Source organism: Epithele typhae, assembly GCF_022376455.1.
Source record: "Epithele typhae strain CBS 203.58 chromosome Unknown BXZ73scaffold_76, whole genome shotgun sequence".
In the NCBI taxonomy this organism is placed as follows: Eukaryota; Fungi; Basidiomycota; class Agaricomycetes; order Polyporales; family Epitheliaceae; genus Epithele; species Epithele typhae.
The window spans coordinates 120,739-147,607 of NW_025954267.1; the positions used below are offsets into that span (position 1 = coordinate 120,739).

General features: G+C 58.7%; 9 protein-coding genes across 9 annotated transcripts; 4 read left to right on the top strand and 5 right to left on the bottom strand.

Moving 5' to 3' along the window:
• Positions 1 to 332: 332 nt before the first annotated feature.
• BXZ73DRAFT_92575 (uncharacterized protein) lies at positions 333 to 2,808 on the top strand (the record flags this gene model as incomplete). The annotated part of the gene is made up of 8 exons (XM_048026407.1): positions 333 to 623; positions 681 to 1,264; positions 1,313 to 1,826; positions 1,850 to 1,906; positions 1,956 to 2,003; positions 2,055 to 2,174; positions 2,229 to 2,388; positions 2,447 to 2,808. 8 exons carry the CDS (start codon positions 333 to 335, stop codon positions 2,806 to 2,808), a joined length of 2,136 nt encoding a protein of 711 aa, XP_047873084.1.
• A 424-nt stretch (positions 2,809 to 3,232) lies between these two features.
• On the bottom strand, positions 3,233 to 4,322 carry BXZ73DRAFT_17941 (uncharacterized protein; the record flags this gene model as incomplete). Its single annotated transcript, XM_048017556.1, has 5 exons — positions 3,233 to 3,386; positions 3,442 to 3,542; positions 3,606 to 3,762; positions 3,820 to 4,078; positions 4,133 to 4,322. Coding segments are annotated over 5 exons (861 nt in total), but the record flags the coding sequence as incomplete, so codon positions are not given.
• Positions 4,323 to 4,736: 414 nt separating this feature from the next.
• On the bottom strand, positions 4,737 to 6,831 carry BXZ73DRAFT_54122 (HET-domain-containing protein; the record flags this gene model as incomplete). Its single annotated transcript, XM_048021119.1, has 2 exons — positions 4,737 to 5,810; positions 5,866 to 6,831. The coding sequence occupies 2 exons, from the start codon at positions 6,829 to 6,831 to the stop codon at positions 4,737 to 4,739; spliced, it is 2,040 nt and encodes a 679-aa protein (XP_047873086.1).
• A 1,881-nt stretch (positions 6,832 to 8,712) lies between these two features.
• BXZ73DRAFT_22478 (uncharacterized protein) lies at positions 8,713 to 9,775 on the bottom strand (the record flags this gene model as incomplete). The annotated part of the gene is made up of 5 exons (XM_048017651.1): positions 8,713 to 8,866; positions 8,931 to 9,031; positions 9,090 to 9,243; positions 9,296 to 9,548; positions 9,598 to 9,775. Coding segments are annotated over 5 exons (840 nt in total), but the record flags the coding sequence as incomplete, so codon positions are not given.
• Positions 9,776 to 10,419: 644 nt separating this feature from the next.
• On the top strand, positions 10,420 to 12,992 carry BXZ73DRAFT_54119 (Dynamin central region-domain-containing protein; the record flags this gene model as incomplete). The annotated part of the gene is made up of 10 exons (XM_048021117.1): positions 10,420 to 10,572; positions 10,630 to 10,689; positions 10,739 to 10,787; positions 10,840 to 11,284; positions 11,340 to 11,559; positions 11,618 to 12,100; positions 12,150 to 12,259; positions 12,314 to 12,560; positions 12,638 to 12,704; positions 12,757 to 12,992. 10 exons carry the CDS (start codon positions 10,420 to 10,422, stop codon positions 12,990 to 12,992), a joined length of 2,070 nt encoding a protein of 689 aa, XP_047873088.1.
• Positions 12,993 to 14,436: 1,444 nt separating this feature from the next.
• On the bottom strand, positions 14,437 to 15,419 carry BXZ73DRAFT_92579 (uncharacterized protein; the record flags this gene model as incomplete). The annotated part of the gene is made up of 4 exons (XM_048026408.1): positions 14,437 to 14,641; positions 14,752 to 15,047; positions 15,110 to 15,346; positions 15,399 to 15,419. The coding sequence occupies 4 exons, from the start codon at positions 15,417 to 15,419 to the stop codon at positions 14,437 to 14,439; spliced, it is 759 nt and encodes a 252-aa protein (XP_047873089.1).
• Positions 15,420 to 18,741: 3,322 nt separating this feature from the next.
• Positions 18,742 to 19,471, bottom strand: BXZ73DRAFT_54104 (uncharacterized protein; the record flags this gene model as incomplete). The annotated part of the gene is made up of 4 exons (XM_048021115.1): positions 18,742 to 18,857; positions 18,922 to 19,017; positions 19,078 to 19,239; positions 19,303 to 19,471. 4 exons carry the CDS (start codon positions 19,469 to 19,471, stop codon positions 18,742 to 18,744), a joined length of 543 nt encoding a protein of 180 aa, XP_047873090.1.
• Positions 19,472 to 22,323: 2,852 nt separating this feature from the next.
• Positions 22,324 to 23,350, top strand: BXZ73DRAFT_81276 (NAD-binding protein; the record flags this gene model as incomplete). Its single annotated transcript, XM_048023474.1, has 5 exons — positions 22,324 to 22,535; positions 22,704 to 22,791; positions 23,073 to 23,136; positions 23,194 to 23,243; positions 23,294 to 23,350. The coding sequence occupies 5 exons, from the start codon at positions 22,324 to 22,326 to the stop codon at positions 23,348 to 23,350; spliced, it is 471 nt and encodes a 156-aa protein (XP_047873091.1).
• A 432-nt stretch (positions 23,351 to 23,782) lies between these two features.
• BXZ73DRAFT_92583 (RabGAP/TBC) lies at positions 23,783 to 26,639 on the top strand (the record flags this gene model as incomplete). The annotated part of the gene is made up of 16 exons (XM_048026409.1): positions 23,783 to 23,823; positions 23,886 to 24,019; positions 24,081 to 24,212; positions 24,239 to 24,318; positions 24,369 to 24,424; positions 24,487 to 24,729; positions 24,750 to 24,781; positions 24,917 to 24,956; positions 25,005 to 25,147; positions 25,199 to 25,356; positions 25,404 to 25,569; positions 25,592 to 25,638; positions 25,689 to 25,723; positions 25,815 to 26,104; positions 26,143 to 26,326; positions 26,354 to 26,639. 16 exons carry the CDS (start codon positions 23,783 to 23,785, stop codon positions 26,637 to 26,639), a joined length of 2,067 nt encoding a protein of 688 aa, XP_047873092.1.
• Between the last annotated feature and the right edge of the window lie 230 nt (positions 26,640 to 26,869).

Below are 26,869 nucleotides of genomic sequence, written 5' to 3' on the forward strand. Positions count from 1 at the left end.
TATCCAACTTCTGATGAGCAAGAAGTCGACGACTCATGACTGGTCACGAGGTAGACAGCCCAGCAGTCTTCTCCACGAAGCCAAGTCCGGACAGCGAGCACAGAGGGGCCGCGTGCAGAGGAATGAATCGAGTGTCGAGAGGTGGTGGCAAGGGGCAAGACACGACGTGCGCACTGTGACTGAGTGGCATTGCCGCAGATCTAATCTAATCTCCGCATTTCAAGCGGGCATTATAGCGCCCACGGAGTCTTGTTCAACCTCCACCACCACCACCAAGGTACGCACCCAAACCCTTTTTGTGCGGGGAAACTGACAAAAGTACCGCCACAGAAATGGCATCGCAGGTCGGCGGACCGTCCGCGGCAGACGGAAAGGCCACTGTCGTGCCTCCAACCGTCCTCTCTGCATTTCAGCAGTTCACCGCCCCGGAGGTTCTCTCTTCAAACTCCACCCATCCGTTCTCGTCTTCTCCGGAAGAGCTGACGGCAACACTGAGGCGCATCATCGAAACCACCGACAAGGCGACCATGTCGCTAAATGCACACCACTCTCTCCCTCTCTCGAACCCCAAACTATTGTCTCTCTACCGTCAGCAGTCATCAATATCGCACACTGTGCAGCAAGTATGCTCTTGCAGACTCTTCCGCGGCCCGTATTCCTAAACATACGCTCCCTTATAGGCAGATCAGAACGTCCGCCACGTCGTCAGCTCGCTGCGGAAACGAATAGGCATTACATTTGGAGAAGACATCCCGCTGGAGCGCATAGAAGTCGTCGACTGGTTTCTCAAACGTCTCTTGCACTGGGGAACCTCTGCTGGCATGGAGGCCTTCAACGAGCAAGAGACAGATGGTCGAATAGCGGTCGTTCTCGGGGGAAAGGTGCTGGTCATCGACATCGACTTCTCCATCGACCGTCGGGATCCCACAAGGCCCGCCATCGACGTCATGGCGCTCAAGACGGCGTACGCCATCCCTAACAGCACCTCGGACTCGTCTTCTGGGCGCTCAAAATCGATGGAAGGCTTCCTCGCAAGCACCATCCGGGCCTTTCTGGCCGAGGTGCAGAAAGAGGAGGACCAACGCGACGCGGTCGAGGCGGCCCGGATAGGAAGCCAGATATCTAAGTACCTGTCGTATCTCATGACGCTAGACCACCTCGCCCTGAGCGAAAACGAGGGCGGTGGGCGGTGGTTCAGCTTCATCGACAAGATGTCGCTCGAGATCGAAACGCTCGCCGGCAAAGAAGCCAACGTCATCATGAAGTAAGCTCGTTCCGCTCTACCTCGTCCCGCGCGCTCACCTCTTCGCAGAGGTGAAAAAGGCGCCGTTGTCGCGCCACTAGACGTCTTCCTCCTCCGCGGCCACGCGCTCCCGCTACCGTACCTCACAACCCCCTCCATCTCCTTCCTCACATACGTCTCCCCGCTCGCCTACCTCAAACTCCTCAAGTCCTCCACCCCGCTCCCCCCACACTCCGAGCCCCTCGCGGCGCACCAACCCGCACTCGACGTCCCCTTCCACCACCTGCGCGCCGTGCTCGCGACGCCCCCGCGCCAGCCCGGAATCACCGTGGCGACCCTCGTGCTCTCCCCGACCCCCCCGCCCGCATACCACGCCGAGGGGCTCTCGCTCTCCGCGATCGACGCGCGCCCGCTGCACGCGCTCGTCGGGGACGCGGAGCGCGTCGAGTACGTGTTCCCCGCCGCGCGCGAGGTCGCGGCGCTGCAGGGCCAGCCGCTCACGTGGATCCTCGACTTCACTGACGGCGGCAAGGCGGCGGGGCTGGTCGTGAGTCAGGGGCGGATGCGGGAGATCGAGCTGGTGGTGAACCCGTTCGGGGGATGGAGCACGTGGAGGTGAACAACATGATGGGGATGAGCGCGGGGAGCTGGGTCGATCTGCTGGTGAGCGGGCTCCGTCGAGAGGCTTGGTCGGTGACTCATTTGGAGGCAGCTCAACCCACAAACTCCGATCCCGCCTGAACGCTACACTGCGCTATATGTGGGTTTGGTTTTGACGCAGTCGATGTAGTGCTGACTCTGTGACCGGCAGACTTCTCCAACGGCGGCGCATCCACCGCTGCACCTGCGTCTGACGAGTCCCGACGAACCTGGATTCATTCTCGAGTCCGTGCCGGTGCGAACGCTCAAGGAAGTGTGGGCGGTGCTCGAGGTGCGTCGCCCTCGCCCGCACGTCTCCTCTGTTCAACACTGACGACGAGCCCAGATCGTGCGCGAACAGTGCTGGCTCAACGAAACCCTCGCGAGCTGCACCTGGGCGCCCGAAGGCATCGCCCCCCACGCACCCGGCCCAGCGCCCCCTAGCGCAGACGTCGAGACGGACGCCGCGCCAGCCACCGAGGACGAGCTCCAGGCCGTGCTCCGAGGTCCGTCCCCTCCCCCGTCCACTGCGGACCCCCGCTCGCTGACCCTCGCGCCCCGCAGGCACGATCACCCCGCGCCACATCCCCGTCGCGGTCTCGCTCCCGACGGTGCTCAAGCCCGCGCCGCAGCCCGAGCCGTCCCTCTTCGGCGACGGCGACGGCGGGATGGACGCGTTCGGGGCGCCGGCGCCGCGGCGCGCCGCGCGCATCTCGCTGCGCTGCCCCGAGCGCGCGCCGATCACGGGGATCGTCGACATCGGCGTCACGTTCGACGCCGCGCGGCCGCGCGGGGTCGCGGTGGAGATCGTCGGCAGCGCGGTGGCCACGGACGTCGGCGCGGCGGCGCTCGAGGAGGTGTGCCGGCGCGGCGGGGTGTTTGGCGTGCCGGCGCGGGTGTGGAGGCGGGCGAAGCAGGGGATGTGAGACTAGGGACGCCGCTCGGACTGACATGTGGTTCTATGAATTGGAGTACGTGTGTACACGATGGCGTCCTACATGCTCACTCATACGGATCTGCCGATTTTGGTTCGTCGGAGTCTTCGTAAAACGACCCATATGCGGTCGTCGACTGGTAAACACTGGTATCAATGGAGACGGTCTGGGACCGGGTACTGCTCTCCTGGTACGGGGCGGCGGTCGGTATACTGCGGTGCTTGCCAGATGGAGTAGATGCCTTGGGTGTCGCACCAAGAACTCGTCCACTCGAGGGTGCAGTGTCCTTGGGTACGTTCCTTGCGGCTCGTGGGGAGGTCACTTGAACAGGAGATGCAGCTGGATGAGCCAGTTTTGTGCTGATCGACGCCTTAGGAGGTACTGCCGACGGCCTGACAGATGAGTTGACGGAAACCCGGAGTCCAAGAAGAGACACCAAAGTTTCCCCGGCGTGGGGAAGCTCCCCAAGCACGACCCTCTGAATGACGGCTGGCAGCATCTTTTGTACCATTGGCTTCGAGTAGTGGGTCGAAAGAACCGACACGGCATCTTCACGCAGACGGTCGTATCTGGTGTGTTCAGGTCAGCCTCAGTACCTCTACGCACGTTATCGCTGCGTCTTACCTGGCGAAAAAACTCGTGAAAGCTTCTTCGACGATATTCTCAGGTTTGAGACGCGATATGATCTCTTGGTAGGCATGGCCTTGTAGGTCCGAGATGCCATACTACAAAACCAGGGATTGAGAAATCAACATGATGATACTATAAATGCATGAACCATGACATACCGCTTCTGCTAGGCGGTACATTGACTTCGGTGAGCATTTTGGTGGAGAGCAGTCCGCCGCGGTGAGCATAGAGAACTCCCTGTCCTGCTGGCCTTGTGACTTGAGGGGTAAAAAGTTCACCTTGCCGGTGTACAGATAGAAGATACAAGCTTTGAGCCTGCGAGATGTATTAGACATGGAGTCTGGTGCCATCTTCTTTGTGAAATGGACCCACGTGCGGTACGCCATGTTTGGGAGGAGTATACGGTGTTCGAGTTCAACTGAGGGCTCTCCATGAACGACTTCGCTCCCTTCGGCGTTGGACTTCTCCTTTCCCTTGATCGACGGACCGGAGAGAGGCTCCGGCGGTGGATCAAAACCCTCGAACTCGTCCAGGTCGCTGTCTGTTTCGTAGTCATACTCGCTTTCGTAGGCGTATTGGCGGACAGTGGCGTTGTGTGACTTGTCACTCTCGGCGAAGCCGGACCCTAGCACTTTCAGTTCAAATCAGCTCATCTAGTACGTGAAAAGGGGGAAAACGCAGGTACACTTTTCGAAGTGCTCTGTGTTCTTCAAGACCGATCCGATGACGGCAATCGGAAGCGGATGGTCGACTCGTATCGAGCCGTCAGAGTAGACTGTGCGCCTGCTGAATGCATACAGGTGCACGTCGCGGAACTTTGGAGGCGACAAAGAGGCCATAAGGGCACGTTCCAGCGGCGTGAGGCTCGTAGTCATGGTTGCGGAGAAGGCCTGGAGGGGGTGGGGTGACTGGGAAGTACGAGGGCAGGAGCAGGTCCTATATAGTGATGATCAGAAACTGAAGAGAAGTCTGGAGAACCAGGGCGTGGAATACAGATCTCAGCGCTTCGCATCGTAGAATGGGACTGATGAGTGATAACGCACCAGGAGTTCACATTATCTCGGTGCTGCGGCAGAAGAAAATGGGATATGTTGCTGCGGTGGTACAATCTAATGCCATGGGTCGGAAGTTTGCCGTGGCCGCGCTTGCGAGTTTTGGAAGGTCGCGGACGGAATTCACATCGGCGGGGGGATGGACGCGCGCGTTCCAGGGCGCTTGCGCCGCGGGAATATTTAGCGCTTCAGCAGAGTGGCAAGTACAGACTTCGCATAATCGCACCGGGGGCCCTACTACACCGCGAGACCACCAATCGCCTCAACCAACCCATCTCCCTCTGCACCATCCGCCCGCCCAGCGTCGCCATCCTTCTTCTCTTCCCGTCGCCTGTCCGCCACCGCGCGTTCCGCGGCCTGTTCCGCCAAGATCGCCTGCACATCCTTCTCCGCCCGGGGCCGGAAGTGGACGTTCTTCCGCGCCATCATGCCCGCCCACACGCTCCCCGCGAGCTCCATGTGGAGCACGAGCGTCGCGTCCGGCGCGAACTTGCCGCGCGTGAACGCGAGGCGCACGACGCGCGCGCGCGCCGGCCCGTCCACGAACTCGCGCGCCCACCCGGGCCAGTCCCGGACGTGGTCCGTCGCGCAGTCGTGCTCGACCGCGCCCATCGGGTCGTTCCAGTTCGCGGCGTGCTGCGGGTACGCGGTCGCCCAGTGCGCCGCGGCGCCGGCGTCCCCCTCCGACGACGAGCCTGGGGGGAAGCACGTGCCGAAGCGGAGGCGGACCGCCTCCTTGTTGGCGACGTCGACGAAGGTGAGCTGCGCGACGAGCGGGACGCGCGGGCCGTCCTTGGGGGTGCTCCGGATGATCGGCGCGCGGACGGGCTCGAAGCCGAGCGCGACGAGGCGGTTGATGAGCCAGTGCGGGATTCGGATGGGCGGGGCGGGGAGGATGGTGTGGAGCGCGTAGCAGATGGTGAGGCGCTCCACCTTGCGGAACTCGGGGAAGGAGTCGATGATGTAGAGGTCGCGCCATTCGGGCTTGACGGGCTCACCGAGGAAGGAGAGGTTGTACCAGTCGTTGCCCATCTTGACGAGGCGCACGTAGGAGATGCCAGTGTCCGTCTTGAAGCCGTACCCGACGTTGTAACGTACGCGCGACGAGTCTCTGAGGTGCTCGGTAGTGGGATGCAGGAGGATGCCGTAGTGATCGCGCTTATCGTCGGCCATGATCATGGCGACAGTGATGCCTTTGACTTCGAACGTGGGGAAGCGGCACTTCATCCCATAGTTGGTGTTCTGGAACTGGGGAAGTTCGAGGGCACCAAAGGGCCCTAGTGTCCGCTTCTCGCCGTCTTCCGGTTCGTTCTTTTCGTCAGACGATGAGTGAAAGATCACAGACAGAAATTACTGAGCGACGTACGTGCTCAGGTTTCCACTGCCACGGCAGATAAGGCTGCAAAGGATACGTGGCATTGGGGGAGTATCGGAGCGTACTGGAGCCACTAAAAACTGATGGCGATGGGGCAAGGAGGAAGAAGCTGGTGAGGGATGGGGCGAGGAAGGAGTTGTACATGTGCTGCTTCTCCATTGGCTCCCACTTAACCCAGTGCGCGGCCCAGCGCCCCCACGAAAAGAGGCTCGAGTCGAACGACTGCTTCATGATCTCCTGCTGGAGGCGCTGGAACGCCTGTCGGCCCTCGCCGTAGATGGTTGGCATGTTGACGTTGAAGATGCCCATCAGGCAGTACGCCTCGTCTTCGACCCGCGTCGTCATCCGCTTGGAGGCCCACGCCATGCGCGCGGCGACGCCGCTCGTGGAGTACGATGCCTGGTTGGTAAGCACGTTTGTCCAGATGCCGGTGATGTTGTTGAGCAGCGTAGCGAGCTCGAGTTTGGTCCCGATGATCTGCCAGTCCTGGGAGACGAAGGTGACGAAGAGGGGCGCGATGAGCTCCTGCAGGGTCCAACCGCGGGTGTGCCAGCGCGAGCGCCGGAAGGCGGAGTCGGGCGCGTCGAGGACGCAGTCGCTGGGGACGTCGGCGAGGTAGGCGAAGCAGACCTCCGCGGACGCGTACCAGCGGAACATGGAGTTGATCGCCTCGGAGAGCTCGGTGCTGCTCGTCTTGTCGATGCAGCAGGTGTCGATCCAGACCCAGTCGTAGTCGTACTGCTCCGCGAGCAAGCATGTCTGTCGGATCTTTTCGGACACGCGGTCCCGCGGGTTCACTCTCAGCGCCTTGCATGCCAGGTCGAGGGTTCGGAGGTCTTGGAATGTTTGCTCCTTGTCGCCCTCCCACACATGGGAGAGGATGGCATAACCGCCACTGACTGCAGTGGGGGAAGAGAAGAATTGGAGTTCGGCTCGGTCGGTGCTGAGAAGCCACATCGTGGCCGATTCCTTCGAGACTAGTCATCGAAGCTACAGTTAGTGAAAACGGCTTCATGCACGACGCATGAGCTCTTACCACCGTGCCTGGTCCAAGGAAAACAGGCGAAAGATGAAGTAACGAGTAGATGGAGGACGAGGAACAGGTCAGAAGAGCGATTGAGCGACTTTGGTTGACGTTGTGAAGCAGAAAGCGCCATCATTTGATATCGTACAGCCTTTGACAGAACCCAATTATGGCACGGGTCCGGGAGGCAACTTCACTGACGTACGATTGGCAATGATCACGGTGATACCAACCCCTAGATTAGACCATCAGACGGAGCTGCTGGTTTTCCTTCCCTCCACCATACGTGACCTGGCGCGTGGATCGTGATAGAAGCGTCGGTGCTTGTAGGTGCGAGGGGAAGGTGGATCGTGCCATCGTGATCATGGGCGTCCGAAGTCTTCGGGCTCTGCCAGGCAATGATTATGTTCTTGCACTTGCGGCCCTCTTGATCGCCTGACAAGTTAGCACGCCAGAACTCAGTACTACTTGAACGGGCCTCTCACAACTTAAACAAGGTCTCAGTGTAAAGATAGAACACGAGGGCCCCGAGCCTGTAGGATATCTTGAGCGGGATCGAGAGGATACGGTGGACAGGAATGTAGACGATTTCCATGTGTGGTGTCCCATGTTGGGATGGAAAGTCTGTCTAGCTAGTCCGGAGACTACTACAAACGCTTGAGCGCTTGAGCGCTTGATGCCGCGCACCGGTGACCGTGAACTCCACCAGTCCACCGGGAGACAATCCCACCTCGCCTTCTGACGCAACGTTCACTGCAGACATCTCCTCCTCATCCAGATAACCATCTTCCTCGTAGTCATACTCGCCCCCAAGTGCGTGCTCTTGTATACAGCCTAGTACACCAGATGTAGCCTCTTCAAATCCAGAGTCCAAGACTGTCACATGGTGAACGGGCGGGAATGCGCACGAGTAGCGCAGTACTCCTCCTCCTTCGGAACATTCCGGATGCCGACGATGGGTGGCTTTTCGATCACAATCGGATGCACCGTTCACCAGCTGAACGCGGGCACTGGCCAGCTGTACGTCGCGAATATCGGACGGCAGCATGGAGTCTCCCAAAGCTTGTTCCGAGGCCGGAGCGATATTCACGCTGATGAGGAACCTGGCGTAGGGGAACTTCGAGTATGCACCCAAGCTGTCGAGCCGCGACTCGGAACAAGAATTGATGTCACAGAATGGTCTTGACCACGCAGTGACACAGTATGTTGTTTGCTCACTGGCGACGAAGATTGAATTGAAAGCTATCGCAAGAATCGGAGCGGGGACGGGTAGAGGTAAGGCAAGCTGCATTATAAGAGTCACATGGAAAGCCCTTTGTTCGCATAAGTGAAACACAGACTGAGCTGACTTGTCTAAGACAGTTGTGAGCACACATCAAGTTCTACTTCTTCCCCTTCTTCCCCTTCTTCCCCTCCCCCTTCATCCCCTCCCCCTTCATCCCCTTCCCTGGCACTTGTTTGCTTTTATCATTGAGCTTGTTTGAAGCTATAATTCTTGCTTTTCCTACAATCCTCCGTTTGTACTCTACACTATTCGTCGACTTCACTTGGCTGTCCACAACGAGCTCGTCTGCCGAGGTATCATAGGTGCAATCAGAAGGAACAGGATGGGCAGAAAGTGGAGACGACCAGGATAAGATAGGTGAGTCGACTACTTGATGTTGGATTAGGGGTATCAATGGTAAGCTAGTGTTCTGGGATTGGTTTGGTGGTAATGGTGGATAGTGCGCAATGGTAGGTTGGGGGATGATAGGAGAGAGTAGTATAGTGGGGGAAGGCGATGTTTCGATTGACGGGGCTGCGCCAACAGCAACGCGCAGTCCAAGGAGAGATAGCAATACTCCGCTAGCATGTGGAAGCTCTCCTAAAACGGTCTTCTCGATGACGGCTGGCAGCGCTCCTTGAACCGAGGGCTTCGAATAATGCCTAGAAAGGTACGACACAGCATGTTCACGAAGTCGGTCGTATCTAGAGTGCATGACGTATATCAGTATGAGGCAACGACCACATTGTCAAGAAAGTGCAACACTACCTGGCAAAGAAGCTCGAGAAGGCTTCTGTTACAATATTCTCAATATTGAGTCTCGAGATGATTTCTCTGTAAGCGCTGTCTCGCAGGTCATTGATGCCAAACTACGGGAACAACCAGTCAGGAAGGCGAACACGGAGTGACTGGGTTACGGCTGCATACCGTGTCTGCCAAGCGATACATTGACTTGGGAGAGCATGCCGGAGGACCGTCTAATGATGTCATCATCGCGAACGCCCTCTCCCCCCCGCCTTCCGAGATCAAGGGAAGAAACTTGATCTTGCCGGTGTACAGGTAGAAGATGCATGCTTTGAGACTGGAAGATATCAGTATCGTCAAGGGACCAGTTACAACTACGGGCAGCTTACGTGCGATGGGCGATGTTGGGAATGAGGATCTGGTGTCGATTCGAGGAGAGGTCCGCTGAGACCCTTCCGTCATCCGACGCCTTGCCCTTGCCTTTCAACGACGAGCTCGCTTCTGATTCGGGTGGGAAACCGGGGACATCGAACTCGTCAAGATCACTGTCAGTCTCGTAGTCGTACTCGCTGTCGAAGGCGAATTGGCGTATTGCGGTCGTCGGCGAGTCGGTATTGGTCTCGGTGAATCCAGAGGTAAGGACTGCGGACCGATCAATGGTGGGTATCAAGTCAAGGGCATACGGACGCACGCTTCGAGAAATGCTCTGTTTCCTTCAGGACACTGCCTATGGCCGCGATGGGGAGTGGATGATCGACTTTGATCGTGCCATCGGCGTATACGGTGCGTCGGCTGAACGCGTACAGAACCACGTCGCGGCATTTGGGTGGTGACAAGCTGTCTCTCAGGGCTCGCTCCAAAGGCGTGAGTTTGGAGTCACCGTCTGTGGCCGGGTCAGACATCGGGGTTCATATGCTTGTGGAGTGAAGAGTGTAGGGGGAAGGGGCTGGCAGAGTAAGGATGGCGGTAATGGCGGAGGACCTTTGCCTGTACGTTCGTGGGGGAGCGGTGGACATCTGGAAGCTTCGAGTTGGCCTAGAGTTCGGTACTTTACAGCGGATGCCGTAAGCCCACCGCTGGATGATTCACGACAGAACTGTTTGCACTCAAATACGAGTCCACCATGTTGTCTTGATGCCGATCTCTGACGAGCAAGTCGGGTTCGAATATCACATTCGCGCCTTCGAAGTCTACGCGTAGTGATGATGCATTCTAGGGCAGAATGGGGTCGGACACTTGCTGCGGTAAGACACGACGAGATCATTTCAGGCCGCGTACCGCAATTACAGCAGGGAGTAAGTGACTGGGAGCAGGAGGGAAGGTGTACAACTCAAGGCTACAGGGCGGAGCAGAGAGTGCAGCGCCGCAGGCCCGCAGTACACGCAGTCGTATAGGCGCCCAATTTACAACGCGCGTCTTTAGGCGAGAGGGTGTGGCCCGCGAGTATCATCTGCTCTTTCTTGTCTTTCTCCATCCACGTCCCCTCCTCCCTCCCCTCTACCCTCTGTCCACCATGGCGACCTCTGGTCTCGGAAACGAGATTGTAAATGTTGTCAACAAGCTCCAAGATGTCTTCTCCGCTGTCGGCTCCTCCGCCGCCCAAATAGACCTCCCTCAGATTTGTGTGCTCGGCAGTCAGAGTAGCGGGAAAAGTAGTGTGCTCGAGGTACGTCCTTGACGGTCGCTCTGGTTAGCCTTTGCGCTCACCTATTTGTGCGCGTAGAACATCGTCGGAAGGGATTTCTTGCCTCGAGGTTCCGGTATTGTGACCCGTAGACCACTGGTATGTAGTGGTTGTATCGCGCACTCTCCACACTCACTCTCCCTCCCAGGTTCTCCAACTCATGAACCGCAAACCTACCGCTGGAGCCAACGGTTCAGGTGTGAAAGGATCTTTCCTACCAAGAAATCATAGAGTTGACCCCCTCCACAGCGAAGACCAGCGCTGAGGACCTAAAGAGTGACCCACAAAGCAACCCCGACGAGTGGGGCGAGTTCCTCCATCTCCCTGGCCAGAAGTTCTTCGACTTCACGAAGATCCGTGACGAGATCGTCCGCGACACCGAGGCGAAGACTGGCAAGAACGCCGGCATCTCTCCTCTCCCCATCAACCTCCGCATCTTCTCCCCCAATGTCCTCACCCTTACCCTCGTCGATCTTCCCGGTCTTACCAAGGTCCCCGTCGGAGACCAGCCGCGCGATATTGAGAAACAAATCAGGGACATGCTGTTCAAGTACATCTCCCGTCCAGCATGTATCATCCTCGCTGTCACTCCTGCGAATAGCGATTTGGCGAACTCGGATGGTTTGAAGATGGCGCGCGAGGTCGATCCGGAGGGTCAGAGGACAATTGGTGTCTTAACAAAGGTCGATCTCATGTGCGTTCCTCTCATTGTCCATCATGACTTGCGCTCGTGCTAAGGCGGCTCTCAGGGACACCGGTACCGATGTTGTGGACATCCTTGCTGGTCGCGTTATCCCACTGCGCCTCGGTTACGTGCCTGTGGTCAACCGTGGTCAACGCGATATCGACACCAACAAGCCTATCTCCTCTGCTCTCGATGCGGAACGCAAGTTCTTCGAGGGCCACCAGTCGTACTCCAACAAGGCGCAATACTGTGGAACCCCCTTCCTTGCGCGGAAGCTGAATGTAGTACGTGTTGACGTTGTTGTACGCGTATCGACACATCCCCGACCTTTCGTCCGCCCAGATTCTTATGGCGCACATCCGTGCGACACTTCCCGACATCAAAGCCCGTATCTCCCAACAGCTCCAGAAGTACACTCAGGAGCTTCAAACGCTGGGTGGTGCTCTTGGTGACTCCAGCTCGTCGAGCATTGTACTTTCCGTGATCACGGAGTTCTGCTCCGAGTTCCGGACGACAATCGACGGTAACACGAACGACCTGTCTCTGAACGAGCTCTCTGGTGGTGCACGTATCAGTTTTGTGTTCCACGAGCTGTTCAGCAATGGCATCAAGACCATCGACCCCTTCGATCAGGTCAAAGATGGTGACGTCCGGCTCCTCCTCTACAACTCCTCTGGTTCGACACCGTCGCTGTTCGTGGGCACCCAGGCGTTCGAGCAGATCGTCAAGCAGCAGATTAGGAGACTGGAGGAACCCTCTCTGAAGTGCTGCCAACTTGTCTACGATGAGCTCATCCGCATTCTCGGTCAGCTTCTCGCCAAGATTGTGGGTGGCCTGTCGTAGTGGAGTGGGATTAGCGCTGACTCGTCAACAGCAAGCATTCAGGCGATTCCCGGCGCTGCGTGACCGCTTCAACTCCGTCGTCGTGAACTTCTTCAAGACTGCAATGACACCCACGACGAAGCTTGTCACCGATATGGTCAGGTAAGTGTGCCCTTGCCCTCGTCGGTAGCGCAGACCGAGCTGAGGTGTGTACAGCATGCAAGCATGCTACGTCAACACCACCCACCCCGACTTCCTCAACGGCCACAAGGCGATGGCGATCGTCACTGAGCGGATGAACGCCAACAAGCCGCAGGAGCGCGTGGACAAGAACAAGGTCTCCCCGGCGCAGATCAACAACAACCGTGACCTCGACGTGGACATGAGGGAGGAGCCGGGATTCTTTGGTTCGTTCTTCGCGAAAAACCAGCAGAAGAAGAAAGGTGTCGCGGTCATGGAGGCGGTGAGTTTCTGCTGAACGTCTTACGCGGCGCTGTCAGTGCAGCCGCTCCCACATCCTGACGCTGACCGCACGTACAGCCCCCGACCGTGATCAAGCCGCAGGCTGCGCTTAGCGAGCGCGAGACGATGGAGACGGAGGTGATCAGTGCGCAGCCCTTACTCGCTCGGCGCACGCCGCTCCGCTGACCGTGCCTCAGAGCTGCTGATCCATTCGTACTTCAACATCGTCAAGCGGGAGATGATCGACATGATCCCGAAGGCGATCTCGCTCACGCTCGTGAACTACTCGAAGGAGACGCTGCAGCAACAACTCTTGCAGGAGCTTTACAAGCCCGACGTGCTCGAGGACCTCCTCAAGGAGTCGGAATTCGTCGTCAACCGCCGCAAGGAGGTGGTGTCGATGATCCAGGCGCTCAACAAGGCGGAAGAGTGAGTGCCTCCGCTCGTCCCGTTCACCCCTCTGTCACTTCTATGTTGCTCTCACCACTCTGTCGGTTCTGCCGGACGCTGACCATGCTCTCGTTCCCCAGGATCGTCGCAAGCGTGTGAAGGGCGTGCGCTTATCGGACTCTGGACGGACGGACCGGGCTTCTGCACGATCACCGGCGGTCGGCTTGTCGTACCCCTCACCCTTACCCTCTTCCTCAGTCCCTTCCGTTGTTGCGCTGCGTGCGCGCCGTACTTTATCATACCTCTCCTGTATACATTCTCGTCGGTCTAGTCTAGCTTCTAGATGTTGTTCACTAGCTCTAATGGAGAGTCTTCCATCGTTCTGGGCCGGATCTGCCTTAGATTGTTGCGGTCGTCGTCACCACTGCCTGGCTAGCCGCTAACGCCCTTATGATCAAATTGAACATCACCCATGCATGCTTCCATTAATCCCCCGCTCTTCTCTCTTGAAGCTTGGTGTTGAATCGGCCAGAGAAGAATCGAAACTTCAGTACTTATCGCCCAACCGCTCTAGCTGACAAGAGTTCCATCAGAAGTGGTCGGACGGCCGTCACAAGCGCGCGCACAAAACTAACCCCACGCAATGACCGCTGCCAACTCGAAGTCGCTTTGACATCTCCAATCCGACGAACCGATCTCAGACGGTGTGGTCCCTTTGTCTACCCCGAAACACGTTCCCGCGCACAAAGTTCGGGCGAGACGTCGTGCCTGCAGAGTGGCCGCTTGCATTCGGAATACGAGCACGCTGCATCATGTTGTATTACGATTAAGGCAGCCCGCGTGCGCGAGCGGAAGAGGGAGCGGCGGCGGAACGCCTGGATCATTGCAACGTTCAACGGCAAACTCGGGACCGTTCTGGGTATCGGTGGCCGGACCGGTATCTACAGAGCATGGGTGCATATGTGCGCATGGGAGCGTCGTGGGCGTGTAGCGAGAGCCTCGCCGCCGCAGTGTCGACGACGACCGCGGCGGGTCACTATAAAGATATACTTAAGGGCGGTGGTAATAGGTGGTAATCGGTGCAACGAAGGGGTGCGCACGGCCGACGCGGCGGCGGGCGGACAGGTAGTACGAGCGGGTATTGGCATGGCGACGGTAGAGTGAAAGGTGGGGGAGAGCTGGTGCTACAGTGGGGCCGGGGCGGGATAATCTAAGTGCTATGTTGCTACAGTGCGTGTGGGGGGGACGTGGATATCGAAGTGGCGGGACATGTGCGTAATGGGGCGTGCGGGGGAATGATGCAGCGTGCAGTGTGAAACCGAAACCGGGGAGGGCTGCGCGAAAAAGACCCGGGGGGAAAAGTACAAGAACGAAACGGGGAGCGCGTCGCCCGGAGCGCACCTCGCGGATCGCGCGTGACGGGGGTCTGGGCGACGGGGACGCAGCACCGGAGGAAAGAGCGTCGGAAGAGGGCCGGGACTCTGGGCTCAGTCCTCGAGGAGGAAGTCCCACTGGTCGAGCGCGACCTCTGGCGAGGGCTTCGAGCACCAGCCGAGGCCGAACACGCGTTTGCACGCCTCCTTCGCGCGGGCCTCCGGCGCGCCGGCGTGGATGTCCCACATCCGGAACGTGACCGTGCCCGCGGTCTCGACCACGACCTCGTCCTCCTCGACCGCGGCGCGCGCGAGCGCGCTCGCGAACCCGCCGTAGTCGCCGCCGAAGCCGGAGTGGCGCGAGGACGAGGGCGAGGGCGAGTACGAGAGCTTCTCCGTGCGGTGGCACGCGTGCTGCGCGGGGGGCACGGGGAGGCGCTTGGGGGGACGGGCTTCTCGGCGTCCGAGGAGACGAAGATCTCGGAGAAGCGGTAGGGGGCGGAGTCGGCGACGGAGACGACGGACGGCCGGCGAGACTGGGTGACGCAGACGTTGGCCATGATGCGGTTCGTGAAGCCGGCGGAGAAGATGATTTTCTTGCAGGACGTGGAGCGGTGGATGTGGCCGCGGAAGTCCGAGGGCAACCAGATGGTGACGTCCGAGCCCGAGGTGGAGTGCACCTCGAGCTTGAACTTCATTGTCCGCGTCGGCATAAACCGTCGGCACTGGGCGCGACCGAGGTTAGTGGACCTCGCTCGCTCGGAGGTGAGTAGGAAGGGAGACATACGACTTTGACCTTGATGGGCGCTGCAGATTCTGTGCCGACGTACATGCTGAGCCGGTGGTCGAGCGGCTGGGCGTGTGCGCGGAAGTGAGGCATGATGAGCGAGGTGTCGATTGGCTGCTTCACGGTCTCGAGCGTGAAGTCGAATGGATGGCGCGGTCCGGCACCGCGGTATTTTATGCGGTGGGAGGCGGCAGGATGCTCGAGGAGCAGGCTATCTACGCTCGTGGGATAAGATTCCTGAAGATGGTTGTCAATATCAAGTGGCGGGCAGATGGTGATTTTGGCGCACGTGGGAGCAGACGGAGGCCATGATCGCGATGGGGCGGAACACAGGACGTAGATGGGAGGAGTGCCGGAGCAGGGTGGGGCAGGGGCGGTATGGCCGGCTAGCGGTGGTGGGGGTGTATAAGTAAGAAGGGAGGGAGAGCCAGCCGGCCGCGTGCCCACCTTGTGCCCGATTTGGCCGCTGTTGTACTGCACTCCGGACGGGCGCCTGTTGGTTTGGGAAACAAAGGGCTGTCCCCCGCGCGCGGCCCTGATCCCGCCCCGCGCCCCGCGCCCCCTCCGCCCCCTCTGAGACGTCGCCATTCGCCCCGCAACCCCCTGCGCTGGCGGCCTGCGGCGCTCCCGCCGCACATCCGCCTCCCACCTCCCCGCCGCGCGCCCCTCACGATAGGCCTGTACTCCGGATACGAGTCCCCCGGGCCGCCCGCACGCCCCTTCTGCCACGCCTGCTCTCCGCGGATTCGAGGGAGCCAGACCCGGCACAGAACAATAACCTGCGTCCTTCTGCCGCCCGCGGCGCGTGGCCCCGGCGTGTCAGAGCTCGCCTCGCGGGCGCCTCCCCGCTCGCGTGCACAAAAGGATACCCACGTCCGGGGCCCGCGACATTGTCTGCGCCGGCGCCGCCTGCAGCCCGCTACATACGGGTCTGTCTATGTTCTGCTGCATGCATTCCAAGTGCGTCACCGCCCACCGTTCCACAAAGCCAGCTCCCACGCCGATCAGCTCCACCGCCGCACTGAGGCTCGACGACTCCCGGCGGTCTTGTGGCACGCCTGGTGCACGTTTTGTTACCGTTATGCAGCAACAGGCACCCGAAGAACCAGGGACCGCGACGCCCAGTGGCGGTTTCCTTTTTCCCCGGCGGCGTCGAGGATACGAGGCGCTCTGTCTGAGACTCGGAGTCGAGACGAATCGGGAGGCTCAACGGTTTCAGTGACCCGGAGCTCGAGCCCTGCGAGCGCGACCGACGGCAACACCCGCACCGTCACCACACGCGAGGACCGCGCCGCGCGCCGTCACCGTGGCCCGGTCTTCGCTTCGTTGTCCTTCGAACCGCCCGGCGTCTGGTGGCCACGGGTTACCGTGCGCAGGCGGCTGGCGCTCCGCCTCGTGGAAACACCCCCAGTGCCCACCTTTCCCGTGGGCAGCCACCAGGAGGTCCGTGAGTCGCTGGAGAACGCGAGGCAACCCGCCCGCTCGAGGCGGCGCGGACCGCGTCCTGATCGGGTGGCTCGTGTCTTGTGCCACGCGAGGTTTCATGAACAGATCGCACCCTCCGCGGCACGCGCGGCGCACGCCGTTCGATTGTGTCGCCGCCGTCCCTGGGCCGGTTTTCCGGGTGGCGGCCACGAGGATAATGAGCGGGAGGAGCTCGTAGAAGGCTGTAGAAGGTGACCGGCCGCCCGGACCGATCGCACATGCCGACTCTGCATTGGAGGGATCCGCCGTGCGTCGAGTGCAATTTCCTGCTCCTTGGTTGGGAATGCGGTCAGGAACACGTTTCGAGTGCACGGCGGCAGAATCGCAAGGCTGTTCTCGCATTCAGCTCGGCCCGTCCCGGTTTGTCCACCCACCGCTCCTGGGGGTGGTTCGAGCGGGAATTACGCGTTACGTCCCCCTCGACCGCGTCGTCAGGCCTTCGGGAGTGCCCCTCTGCCTGAGCCGTCTGCGATCGCGATCGCCTACGCTCCTTCGAGCCATGCGATGCCACGGAGTCGTCGATGTCTCCGTTTCAGCCTCCGAGCAACGCTCGCGTCGCGTGGCGGCACACCAGCGCGTCATTTGAATACGGGTTGAGGAGGTAAGCCCGCGTTGGGATCTCGAGAATTGCAACGCGGGCGGTGCGGGCGGAGTGACTGATGGAGTTCGAACGGGGATGACCCGCTAGAAAGGGTCCAGAGCGTTGCAGGGGATCGCGTGTGAGGGAGGGGGGCACTCGGATCGGGGACCACGCGAGTCGGCTTTCCGCTGAGAACCCGGGGAGGGTGGTAAGACCTTGGGGTCCTGGAGCGGCGTGCATTCTTGGATCTTGATCGGTGGGTGGTGAACGGCGGGTAGCGGCCGTTCGAAATAGGCGTTGAGTGTATGGATGTGGATAGAAAGGCGGCGGCGGCGGCGGCCACGCGGGATCCGACAGAACAAGGAGGTTGTCGACGGTGCGGAAGGTGACTCGGAGCCTGGGGCGGTGGCTTGGCAGTCCAACTTGCCGTCTAGGCAGAGATGATTCCGTGTTCTTGGTAATACACCTGCGGCGAGAGACGAGTATGTCCTCGGCTGTGGCGGGGTGCTGGTTGGAACGAGTGGGCGAGTGGGCGAGCCGCTGAAAAAGCTAGCGGCGGGACCGTGGGCGTCTGCGCCTTCCCCAGTTGGGATCGGCGGCGGGTTCAATCTGAGGCCCAGGGAAAAGGCGAGGGCTTCACGGTCGCGCCGCCGCATGTGCACCTGGGCGCGAACAAGAACCCGGGGGTGTGGGGGTGTGTAATGAGGGACTGGCGGAGCGGCCAAGCAGGGGCGGTAATCAGCCCTGCGCATATCGAGCCGGTGTGCGAGCGGGAAGGCCGCGACGGTCGCCGTGCCACGCCCGTATCCCCACACGGCTTTGGCGTCGATTTCGGACTCGCACCTTGCTGATTTCTCCGTTGGGAGAACGGGACGGCAGTTGAAGACCAACACGACAAATACTGCGCTGTGGGACGCCGGCGTGCTTGTCAAATGGGGCGTCTGAACCTTATGGCCGTCAGGAACCATAGCAGCCGCCTCCCCGAAGAGAGATCATACCTCAGTGATCCAAAGACGGCAACGCAGGAAGGCGTTGCAGACTAGAATTTGAGCTGGCCCGAAGCCCAGCGTCGGAGCGCATCGCGCGGGATGATGGGACGCGGTCTAATGGTCCAAAACGTCGTGGGCCGGCGTTTGAAAAAAAAAAGATCGCGGAGGTGTTGTGGGCATAAGGACCGCCATTGGCCGAATTTCGCGGCGCGGATGTGATCACGACAATATGTTGACGGAGAGGATTGTCCATGGCGACAGAGGCTGTGGGCCGTACGCGTCGAATGCCCCCGAGAGAGAGAGAGCGATCACACCTCATGTGGGCATTACTACGCCCGGGTGGATATTGCTGCGTGCAGACGGGAGATGTCTGCTGTCGGCACCTGCGAGATGGGCAACACATCAGAGCGGGACAGTCGCACGGGGATGTCGAGGATGAATTGCGTGAGCAGGCAGTCAGCTGTCAGCGCCCACAGCGGGTGCAGATCAAGCAGCCGCAATACCACATCAGTGGACGAGATGCTACATAATAAGAGGAGAGCAAGGATACATGGGAGACGCGCCACCTCGGCATCCACTCAATCTTCGCTGGAAGCACGGCCGACTGTGGAGAGGCACTGCTCGAGGACCTCAAGCAGAGCCGGGTTTTCGAGCGCTGCGGCGACACGTTCCTTGTCGTTCAGTTGCTTGTTTACTGCGGGACGGGCGGTCAGCCGGAGGTGAGTGGACTGAGGGGACCAAGGTGTAGGGAGACGTACGGGCGTGCTCACTCTGATGCGACCCTGGCTTCACGCGGATGTCGACTTTGAAACGCTGAGGGAGACTTCGCAGGAGACGTACACGGATGGACAGCCCTGTGAGCCGCGTGGTTGAGACCACGGCATTGCATGTGCGAGAGCATGATGCATGCGTACCGATAAAGGTGCTCATGCCGCAGTGTGGTACCGTGGGCGTGAACTCGACAGTGAGCCGGTCTGGGTATTTGGGATCGAATGTGATTTGAGGTGCCGAGACTACGGCGAGCTGCTCAAGAGACATGCTGCGATGTTCAGGGTCGGAAATTGACCGAATTAGTTCTGTGGCATATTGCATCCACACTAAGCAGGCGATGGAAAGAAGGTAGGCCTTGAAGGGCGCACCGAAGATCTCATCTTGGTCAATAGCCTCTACTTCATCTGATTGATCGAAGTCATCATCCTCCTGAGACTCGTCGTCGTCAAGCCATAACGAATGTGGTTTCGCAAATGCTTTCTTTGACTTTGCGGTCGCAAATATGGTCGGGTTCGGGTTGAAGACTTCGGTGGCCATTATGAACCGACTGAGGGAGAGAGAGAGTCGAGGGCTCGCTAAGCTCCCGGCGGCTGTTTCTCGCTTGTCAGATCGCAGATCCCGGCGAATGCCGTAAGCCCTTTCGCGTCTGGAGTCGGAGCGGCGCGACGCGTCTAATTGCCTGACCACCTCCTGCCTCTCGCCATCCACCACTCTCCACCCCACAGTCGACCATGCCGCCCAAGGTGTGTCTTCATATCGTTTGGCACGCGTTTTTTTCCGTCTTGACACCACTTTTCTCAGAGGAAACGTGCTGAAGAGGTCACAGACGCGCCCGTCCGTGCCACGCGCTCTACCCGAAGCAAGACCGCAGAAGCTGCGTCTAGCAAGCCGGCTGAGCCTGTCGCTGCGAGGAAGGGGGGAGCGAAGAAGGGAGGGGGAGACCCTGATGTGCGTCCTATATCTTTTCTCCCTGCTGCCCCACCGTGCTCAGTGCGCGCTAGGCCGAGCCTGCCCCCAAGAAGACGAGGAAGACGGCACCCAAAGCCACCACCTCGAAGACGGCCAGGAAGAACGGCCGCTCTGTAGCAGCCGATGATGGGTGAGTGTCCCCTCTTCTCCATCTTCCCCTTCACGCCCACCGTGCCTCGTACCCTAACCCTCGTGCTTCTCAAGTCCCAATGAGGCAAGTGAGATGCCATATTCAGCTACTCTCGGCTGACATAAGCCACCCCCAGCCCACGAACGCATCGCCCAGGTACGCTCCTCGCACCCCCTCCGCTCGCTGTCTCTTCATGCGCATATTATCTTCTCTCTGCTGCATACGAAACCCGAAATTGACCCTCGACAATGGCAGCGACCACACCGCGACCTCTGCGAAGACCAAGTCTGAGCCCCGTGCCCGGAAACCCGCCGCGACCCCACAGCCATATTCGGATAAGCGGGCGGCCGCGCTCTTCAAGGTGTACGAGGACGCCGATGCGCCGGGAACCATAGGACCGGAAGGCTTTGAGAAGCTCTGCACCGACATGGAGGTGTCCATGGAGGGCGCGCTGCCGCTCGTTTTGGCATGGCTGATGCATGCGACTGAGATGGCCAAGTTCAAGGAGAGCGAGTGGATGAAGGGGACTGGGGAACTACAGTGCGTTGTTTTTTGCTCCTGTCCGGCGACTGCGACCACGTAGCTGTGGAGGCCTTGTCGCTGCATTGGGGAGGCGGCGGGTACAGTGCTGACCTTTTACGTACAGAGCCTCGGACGTCCCTTCATTGTCACTTGTATTGCACCAGTTTGAAGACCTGCTTTTCACCGACAAGGCCAGCGGTCCATTATGTGATTCAGTGAAGAACTACGGCTGGAAATCCATGTATGTGCGGCATGCCTCCGGCAGGAGTGCGGCGTTTAAGGCGCTGTACACTTTCTGTTTCAACCTAGCGAAACCTGAGTGCGTATCTCTACCCATGGATTTGACGCGCCTCTAACTGCTAATACCGCAGGATGAGTCGCAACATCGACATGGATGTCCGTCAACAACGTTCTTGTTCATGTTCACTTCGATCTCACCTACCCATTGCAGACTGCGAGCGCCTTTTGGTCTGTTCTTGTAGCCCCCAGGTATCCTATCATGACGGATCTACTGGCGTTCATCAGCGTGAGTGCCTTGAACAATGCATACTGATCCTATCTGATCGATTCCGCTGCGCAGGAGAAGGGCTCGTACAAGGGTGTGAACAAAGACGTGTGGCTTATGGTAAGTTCTAAGACTCCTGTCAACGGTTGCTCACATGTCCAAGCGCTGCCGCCGAGATGCCTTCTGCATCAACGTGTTCTTACGGGGACGCTCGTTGATTCCTACACCTGCTCATCGACTTTGTCTTCTTTTTTAGGTACTGGACTTCGCCACCACCATCAAACAAGACCTGTCCAATTACGACGATGAAGGCGTGAGTGCTTGTTATGTAACTAAGTCATCTTCATATACTCATTCCTTGTTCTTGTAGGCATGGCCGACGATGCTTGACGACTTCGCCACATGGAAGAAGTCCCAGAAGGGAGATTCTCGGGCGTACACTGACATCGACGGGTAGACACGCACCATAACGCCAGACTTCTCACTATAGTATCCTCACTTACTGCCCCACCTCGCTTTCTTGCTCACTGTCACGATATCTTTACAGTTGTGTCTTCATAATGCATATCCGCTCTCACGGTTGTTGGGTCCATCATGGCTTCTTCCCTGGAACGTCTGAGTGCTCCCGGCTCCAGGAATTGTCTTGTGTGGTCCTAAGCTTTCGACCCTGATAAACACGAATATGGCAAGGTTATCATTCAGAGAGCAGGCCGCTAGACACCTTCGAGACAAGTCCCAAGGTCTATATGGAGAAAGCAATTCAGCGAGTCTCATGTTGTGATATTGGAGTGGCGCTGAACGGAGTTGGTGTAGATTCAGCAACTCCGGTGAAGGATGAGGCCGGTGGGTACTTTCTTCGCTCTCAAGTGGCATTTCCAGGCCCGATCGATATGTTGCGAGAACTGACCACTGCTTTTCCGAAGTGCAATGAAAAAGAGCACATGCCACCGCCAGACCTGCATCTGGAGGCTCTAAATCAACGGACCCGAACATGCACCTTAGCCGACGTGAATGGAACCTTACTAACACTCCTAGACAGAGGCACCAATCAACGTGCACCCGCCGACAAGTCGTATCGCCGTCGGGCGTAAGTTATGTACGTTTTTGATGCCCTCACAGTCACCTGGCTCGGAGACCGGACGAGTTTGCAGGGTGCACTCTAGCACCTGCATATCCGCATAAAGAGCGGGGGCGCAGGCACGTCTCTCACCACTGCACCGTCGACTCACGCTTGACTTCCATCTTCTCTCAAAGCCATCTGCCATGCCTCGCGTTGCTCTGGTGACTGGTGGTGCCCAAGGCCTCGGCGAAGCCATCGCCCTCAAGCTTGCGGAGGAGGGACTCGACGTCGCCGTCGCGGACATCGCGCAGAAGGAAGGCCAGCTCGAAGCTGTCGCGAACGCGATCCGCGCAAAGGACGCCGCGCGGCTTTCTTCACGGGCGACGTCACGAAGGAGGCCGACGTTGTCGCGATAGTGAGCGGGACGGCGGAGGCGCTTGGGGGCTCGACGTGGTGCGTACTTCGGCCGCGTGCGGGTTCTGCTGTCGGTGCCGACGATGCTGCGGCGCGGTAGATGGTTGCGAATGCTGGCCTGTTCAACGTCGGCCCGATCATCGACCTCGACGTCGAGAAATGGGACCAGCTCCACGCGTGAACGTGAAGGGAGTCTTCTTGCAGGTGAAGCACTCGCGAAGCAAATGATAAAGCAGGGCAAAGGGGTGTTATCATCCGTACGTCTGCACGTCTGCTTTTGGGTGTTTTCAGAGATTGACCCGCGAATCCTTGACCTGGCACAGCTGCCTCGTCGCTTGCTGGCAAGTCTGGTAGTTACTGGTGCTTTCAGGCGTCGGGCGACGTATCACACTGATCCGTGCTCTGCGGTGAAGGTTACGCCAACCTTTCCATGTACTGCGCGTCCAAGTTTGCAGTCAGGGCCATCACACAGTCTGCTTGTGCGTAAACCATCGTCGGGAAGGACGAGACCTTTCTGATGATATTACATAAAGCGAAGGAACTTGCTCCTCACAACATCACCGTCATCGCCTACGCCCCCGGGTTCATCAAGACACCGATGAGTAAGTGCGGAGCCTCTGTCATGGTCTTCACTAGACTGACGATATGGTACTAGTTAGTTTCCCCGAAGACGCCAGCTGGGAGATTACATGACCGTGAAAAGGGTACGGTATGCTTGCCTAAGAACTGAGCCAACTTTGACCGGTTTCACTCTTCCAGAGACTGGGCTTGCCTGACGAATTCGCCGTCGATGAGATCGATTTGATCGAGCAGTAATTGCGTTCATGATCTCCCCGAAGCGAAGAAACGCTCAGGTGAGCATGTTGTGCTCGATATACTCAATTTTGCTTACTGAGACCGTTTTTCGTAGGTGAAGCTATCACCTTTGTGGATGGAAAGCTGGTCACCGACGTATAATAGTGTCTAGGATACATAATGTACGCACATGGTCGACGCTTGAACCACTTTTTTGTATCGATTCGCGAGCCGAGTCCGATCTGTTCGTAAAGATGACTGCAGCATTCGCGGTGAGTAGATGGGCGCTTGGATGACGTCGTTGAAGCGGCTGTACCAAAGGGCTGTACTATTGGTCGACCGTTGCTCTAGTCCCAGCCACACCTATAGAACTTGACCTTCATCGTCTCTCTTCCACCTTTAACGAACTCGCCCCTCTTTTACTTGGTGTCTGCTTCAGTTTTCAAACCTCCGATGGGAGAGCCGCGACACAGGTCTTCCGTCAAAGAGATCAAGTCTGTCCTCTGATTGAGGCTCGGTCCACAGACTCACCTCTGTAACCATTGTCCCTACCTAGAGACGCATACGACCACATCTTCAACTCGCGCGCGACGGTATCGAAACTCAAAGATGCCGCGCTGGGATGCCGCCTGCTTCAACCGAGAGATGGGAGTGCGGGTGTGGCGGGGCGAAGTCTCGCTTGGAAGGTCCGTCCTTGTGTCCGTATGCGCCGCTGCGCCCCGTGTGCTCACAGCATGTGGTGCGTTTCCAGTTGTTCTAGTCCCAACGGAGCCCCTGCAAGATGGTGCGGACGTTGAGGCCGCGCCGCCTCTCAAGGCGTTGCGCGCCGCGCGGGAAGACTATCGACGGCTACTCATGACGAAGATGCGCGCGCCGGATGGGGGTACGAGGAGGGCTTCACCGTGCCAGGGTCGGGGGTGTCGCCTCCGCGGACGGAGCGGTCGGGGCAGAACTTGGAGACGAACAACCCGCTCAGTTTGCATGATGAGGTGCGTTGATGCTGCGTCTCAGTGTGGAGCAGGAGGTGAACGAGATACAGAATCCGTGGCGGGAATGGTTCGCGGCTATGGAGCTGCGAAAGACGATTTCCAGGATGTGGAGCGAACGTATGCATGGATTTCACTTCGCTTTGCTCGATGCTCATCTAGTATCCTCAGGTTCCCTGACATCGCGTACTTCCGGGACGCGGAAGTTCAAGCCGAGCTGACGAACGTCCTCTATCTATACTCCGATATGCACCCCCACATTGGGTATCGCCAAGGCATGCACGAGCTCCTCGCACCATTGTACTATGCAATCGACTACGACTGCCTTGCTGAAGACTCCGACGCTGAAGCCGAAGTCAAGGAGTTCTGCGCTCGTCCGTGGGTCGCCGCGGATGCATGGCTACTGTTTGACGTGTGATGAAGGGTACAGGGAGGTGGTACGAATGGCAAGAGGGCAAGACGCATGGTGCCCGCTCCTTGGCGTCGCATGTTCAACTTAACCTGGCGGAAATCGGATGAAGCAGTACGTCGCGCCTATCGTGGCGGCTTGCAACCGCATACAGTCCGTGATGCTCAAGAGCGTCGATCCGGAGCTTGGAAGCCATGCAAAGTGCTGGGATCGAGCCTCAGATCTACGGAATGTGAGTGCTTTGAAGCTTTCAACAGACTTGATCGTGATGTTCTTTCAGCCGGTGGTTACGACTGCTGTTCACTCGAGAGTTTGGAATGGAGGACGCGATGGTGATGTGGGACGGTCTGTTTGCTGTTGATCCATCATTCGATCTGGCAATGTGGGTGTGTGTGGCGATGCTGATTCGCATCCGGAACAAGCGTGCGTCTCAATACTTGATTTGTTGCTCGAGTTGTGCTCATGGAATTTCAGTCATCCCCGCGGACTACAGCGGACAGTTGACGTTGCTCTTACGGTATCCTTCAACCATCGTTGCTGCGGGGGCGATCCAGCGACTTTGGGGACCATCACGCTACAATACTCCTCAGCAGGCCCTCACACTCCAAATGTCGCCAAGCCCAACGACTGGTGTCGCCATCATACACGCAATCGCAACACCTTCGGAATTCCCGTGGAGGTTCCACCCCCCGTCTCACCTCCTGTCATCGACGTCCGCGGCAAACACAGAGAAGTGGCTCCTTCACGGCTATCAACGGCATCAATACGCCATAAGCCCGCCCCCAGGCAATCGATGCATGAGCGTCAAACGTCAACACCGAAGAATCTGCCGGAGTCATTTGCGCGTGGACTGCTGAGAGGGGAGAGAGTCTGGGGATAACAAGACTGTTATGAACGCGGTTTCAGAGCTCAGGGTGCGTTCACTGCTCTGTGCTTGTATCTGATATGCTGACCGTCCATGTAGAAGAACCTGCCGGATCTCGCGACGGCTCTGAACCGGTTGCCCTCACACCGCAGCCGGCGAATGCGTTGTATCCGATGTCGCCCGAGCGGCCGATAGAGAGACCTCCTTGGGAGCCCCGGTCCGGAGAGAAATCGAGCAGGAGGCGGCACAGCTCCGCGCGACCCATCAGAAGCTTGGCGACGCGGTTGGATGGATTGTGGACACCCTGCTCCTGGACGTAGGCGAAGCCAAGGATGAGGCACACAAGCGATCCATGCAGAACCGCAAACGCGAGGCTCTGGAAAGCTTGGCCTACGTACGAGATGTTCTCAAGGGCGTCGTGACCGACGTGGAAGACGACCGGCTGGTCGGCGAAGAAGAGGCGAACCGTAGGCGGGAAAAGGAGAAGAAGGCACGCGAGGCGGCCGAAGACCTCAGTCGGAAGGCGTCGACACCTCACCCCCAATGCCTGCAGCAGCGATTCCTATCAACGCTCGCCCGCAAGGCATTGCTGCGCCTCGCCGGTCGAACGACTACTTCATGCCCCAGGCGTCGGGGTCGAGTCCCCCTACGAAGAAGGCGCCCTTGTCTGCTTTACCGCCAGGCTCATCGCATACCGTTGGCCGCACGACAACCCCGTCATCTCTCCCGGCATCAATGTCATTCCCACCAACCTCTCCCGTAAGCGCGACGTCGCCGAAACCCAACTTGTCGAGCTTCCACGCGCCGTGGAGTTACACGAAGTCCAATTTCGAGAGCTCGGACTCGCCAATCGCAACCTTGCCCCGCGTCCCCCGCGCACTTCGACGACGCTGGTTCTTCCGCGCGCACCTCCGCTCCCGCCATCGTTCCTCAAGCCCCACCGGCGGCAAACGCCGGACCCTCCCACGAACAGAAGCAGGCGCCGTACGACCCTCTCGGCGCGTTGCGGTAGTTGTAGACTACATAGATGCGACTGGTTTGTATGAGTAGTTTGGGTTGTATATTTATCATTCACGACCTGTTCGGTGCTATCTCCTTGCCACTTGTCCGTCTTCACCATCCACACTCACAGTCACATGCGCCCCGATGTTGATTCAGAATGTCTCGTTGAGCCCGATGATGATCACCAAACAGTTCTGCGCGAGCCGAGACCCGTTCCATGAAACGTAAATTATTCATATGTAAAATGAAGAGAGCTCAAGACTCGCTCAAGACATCAT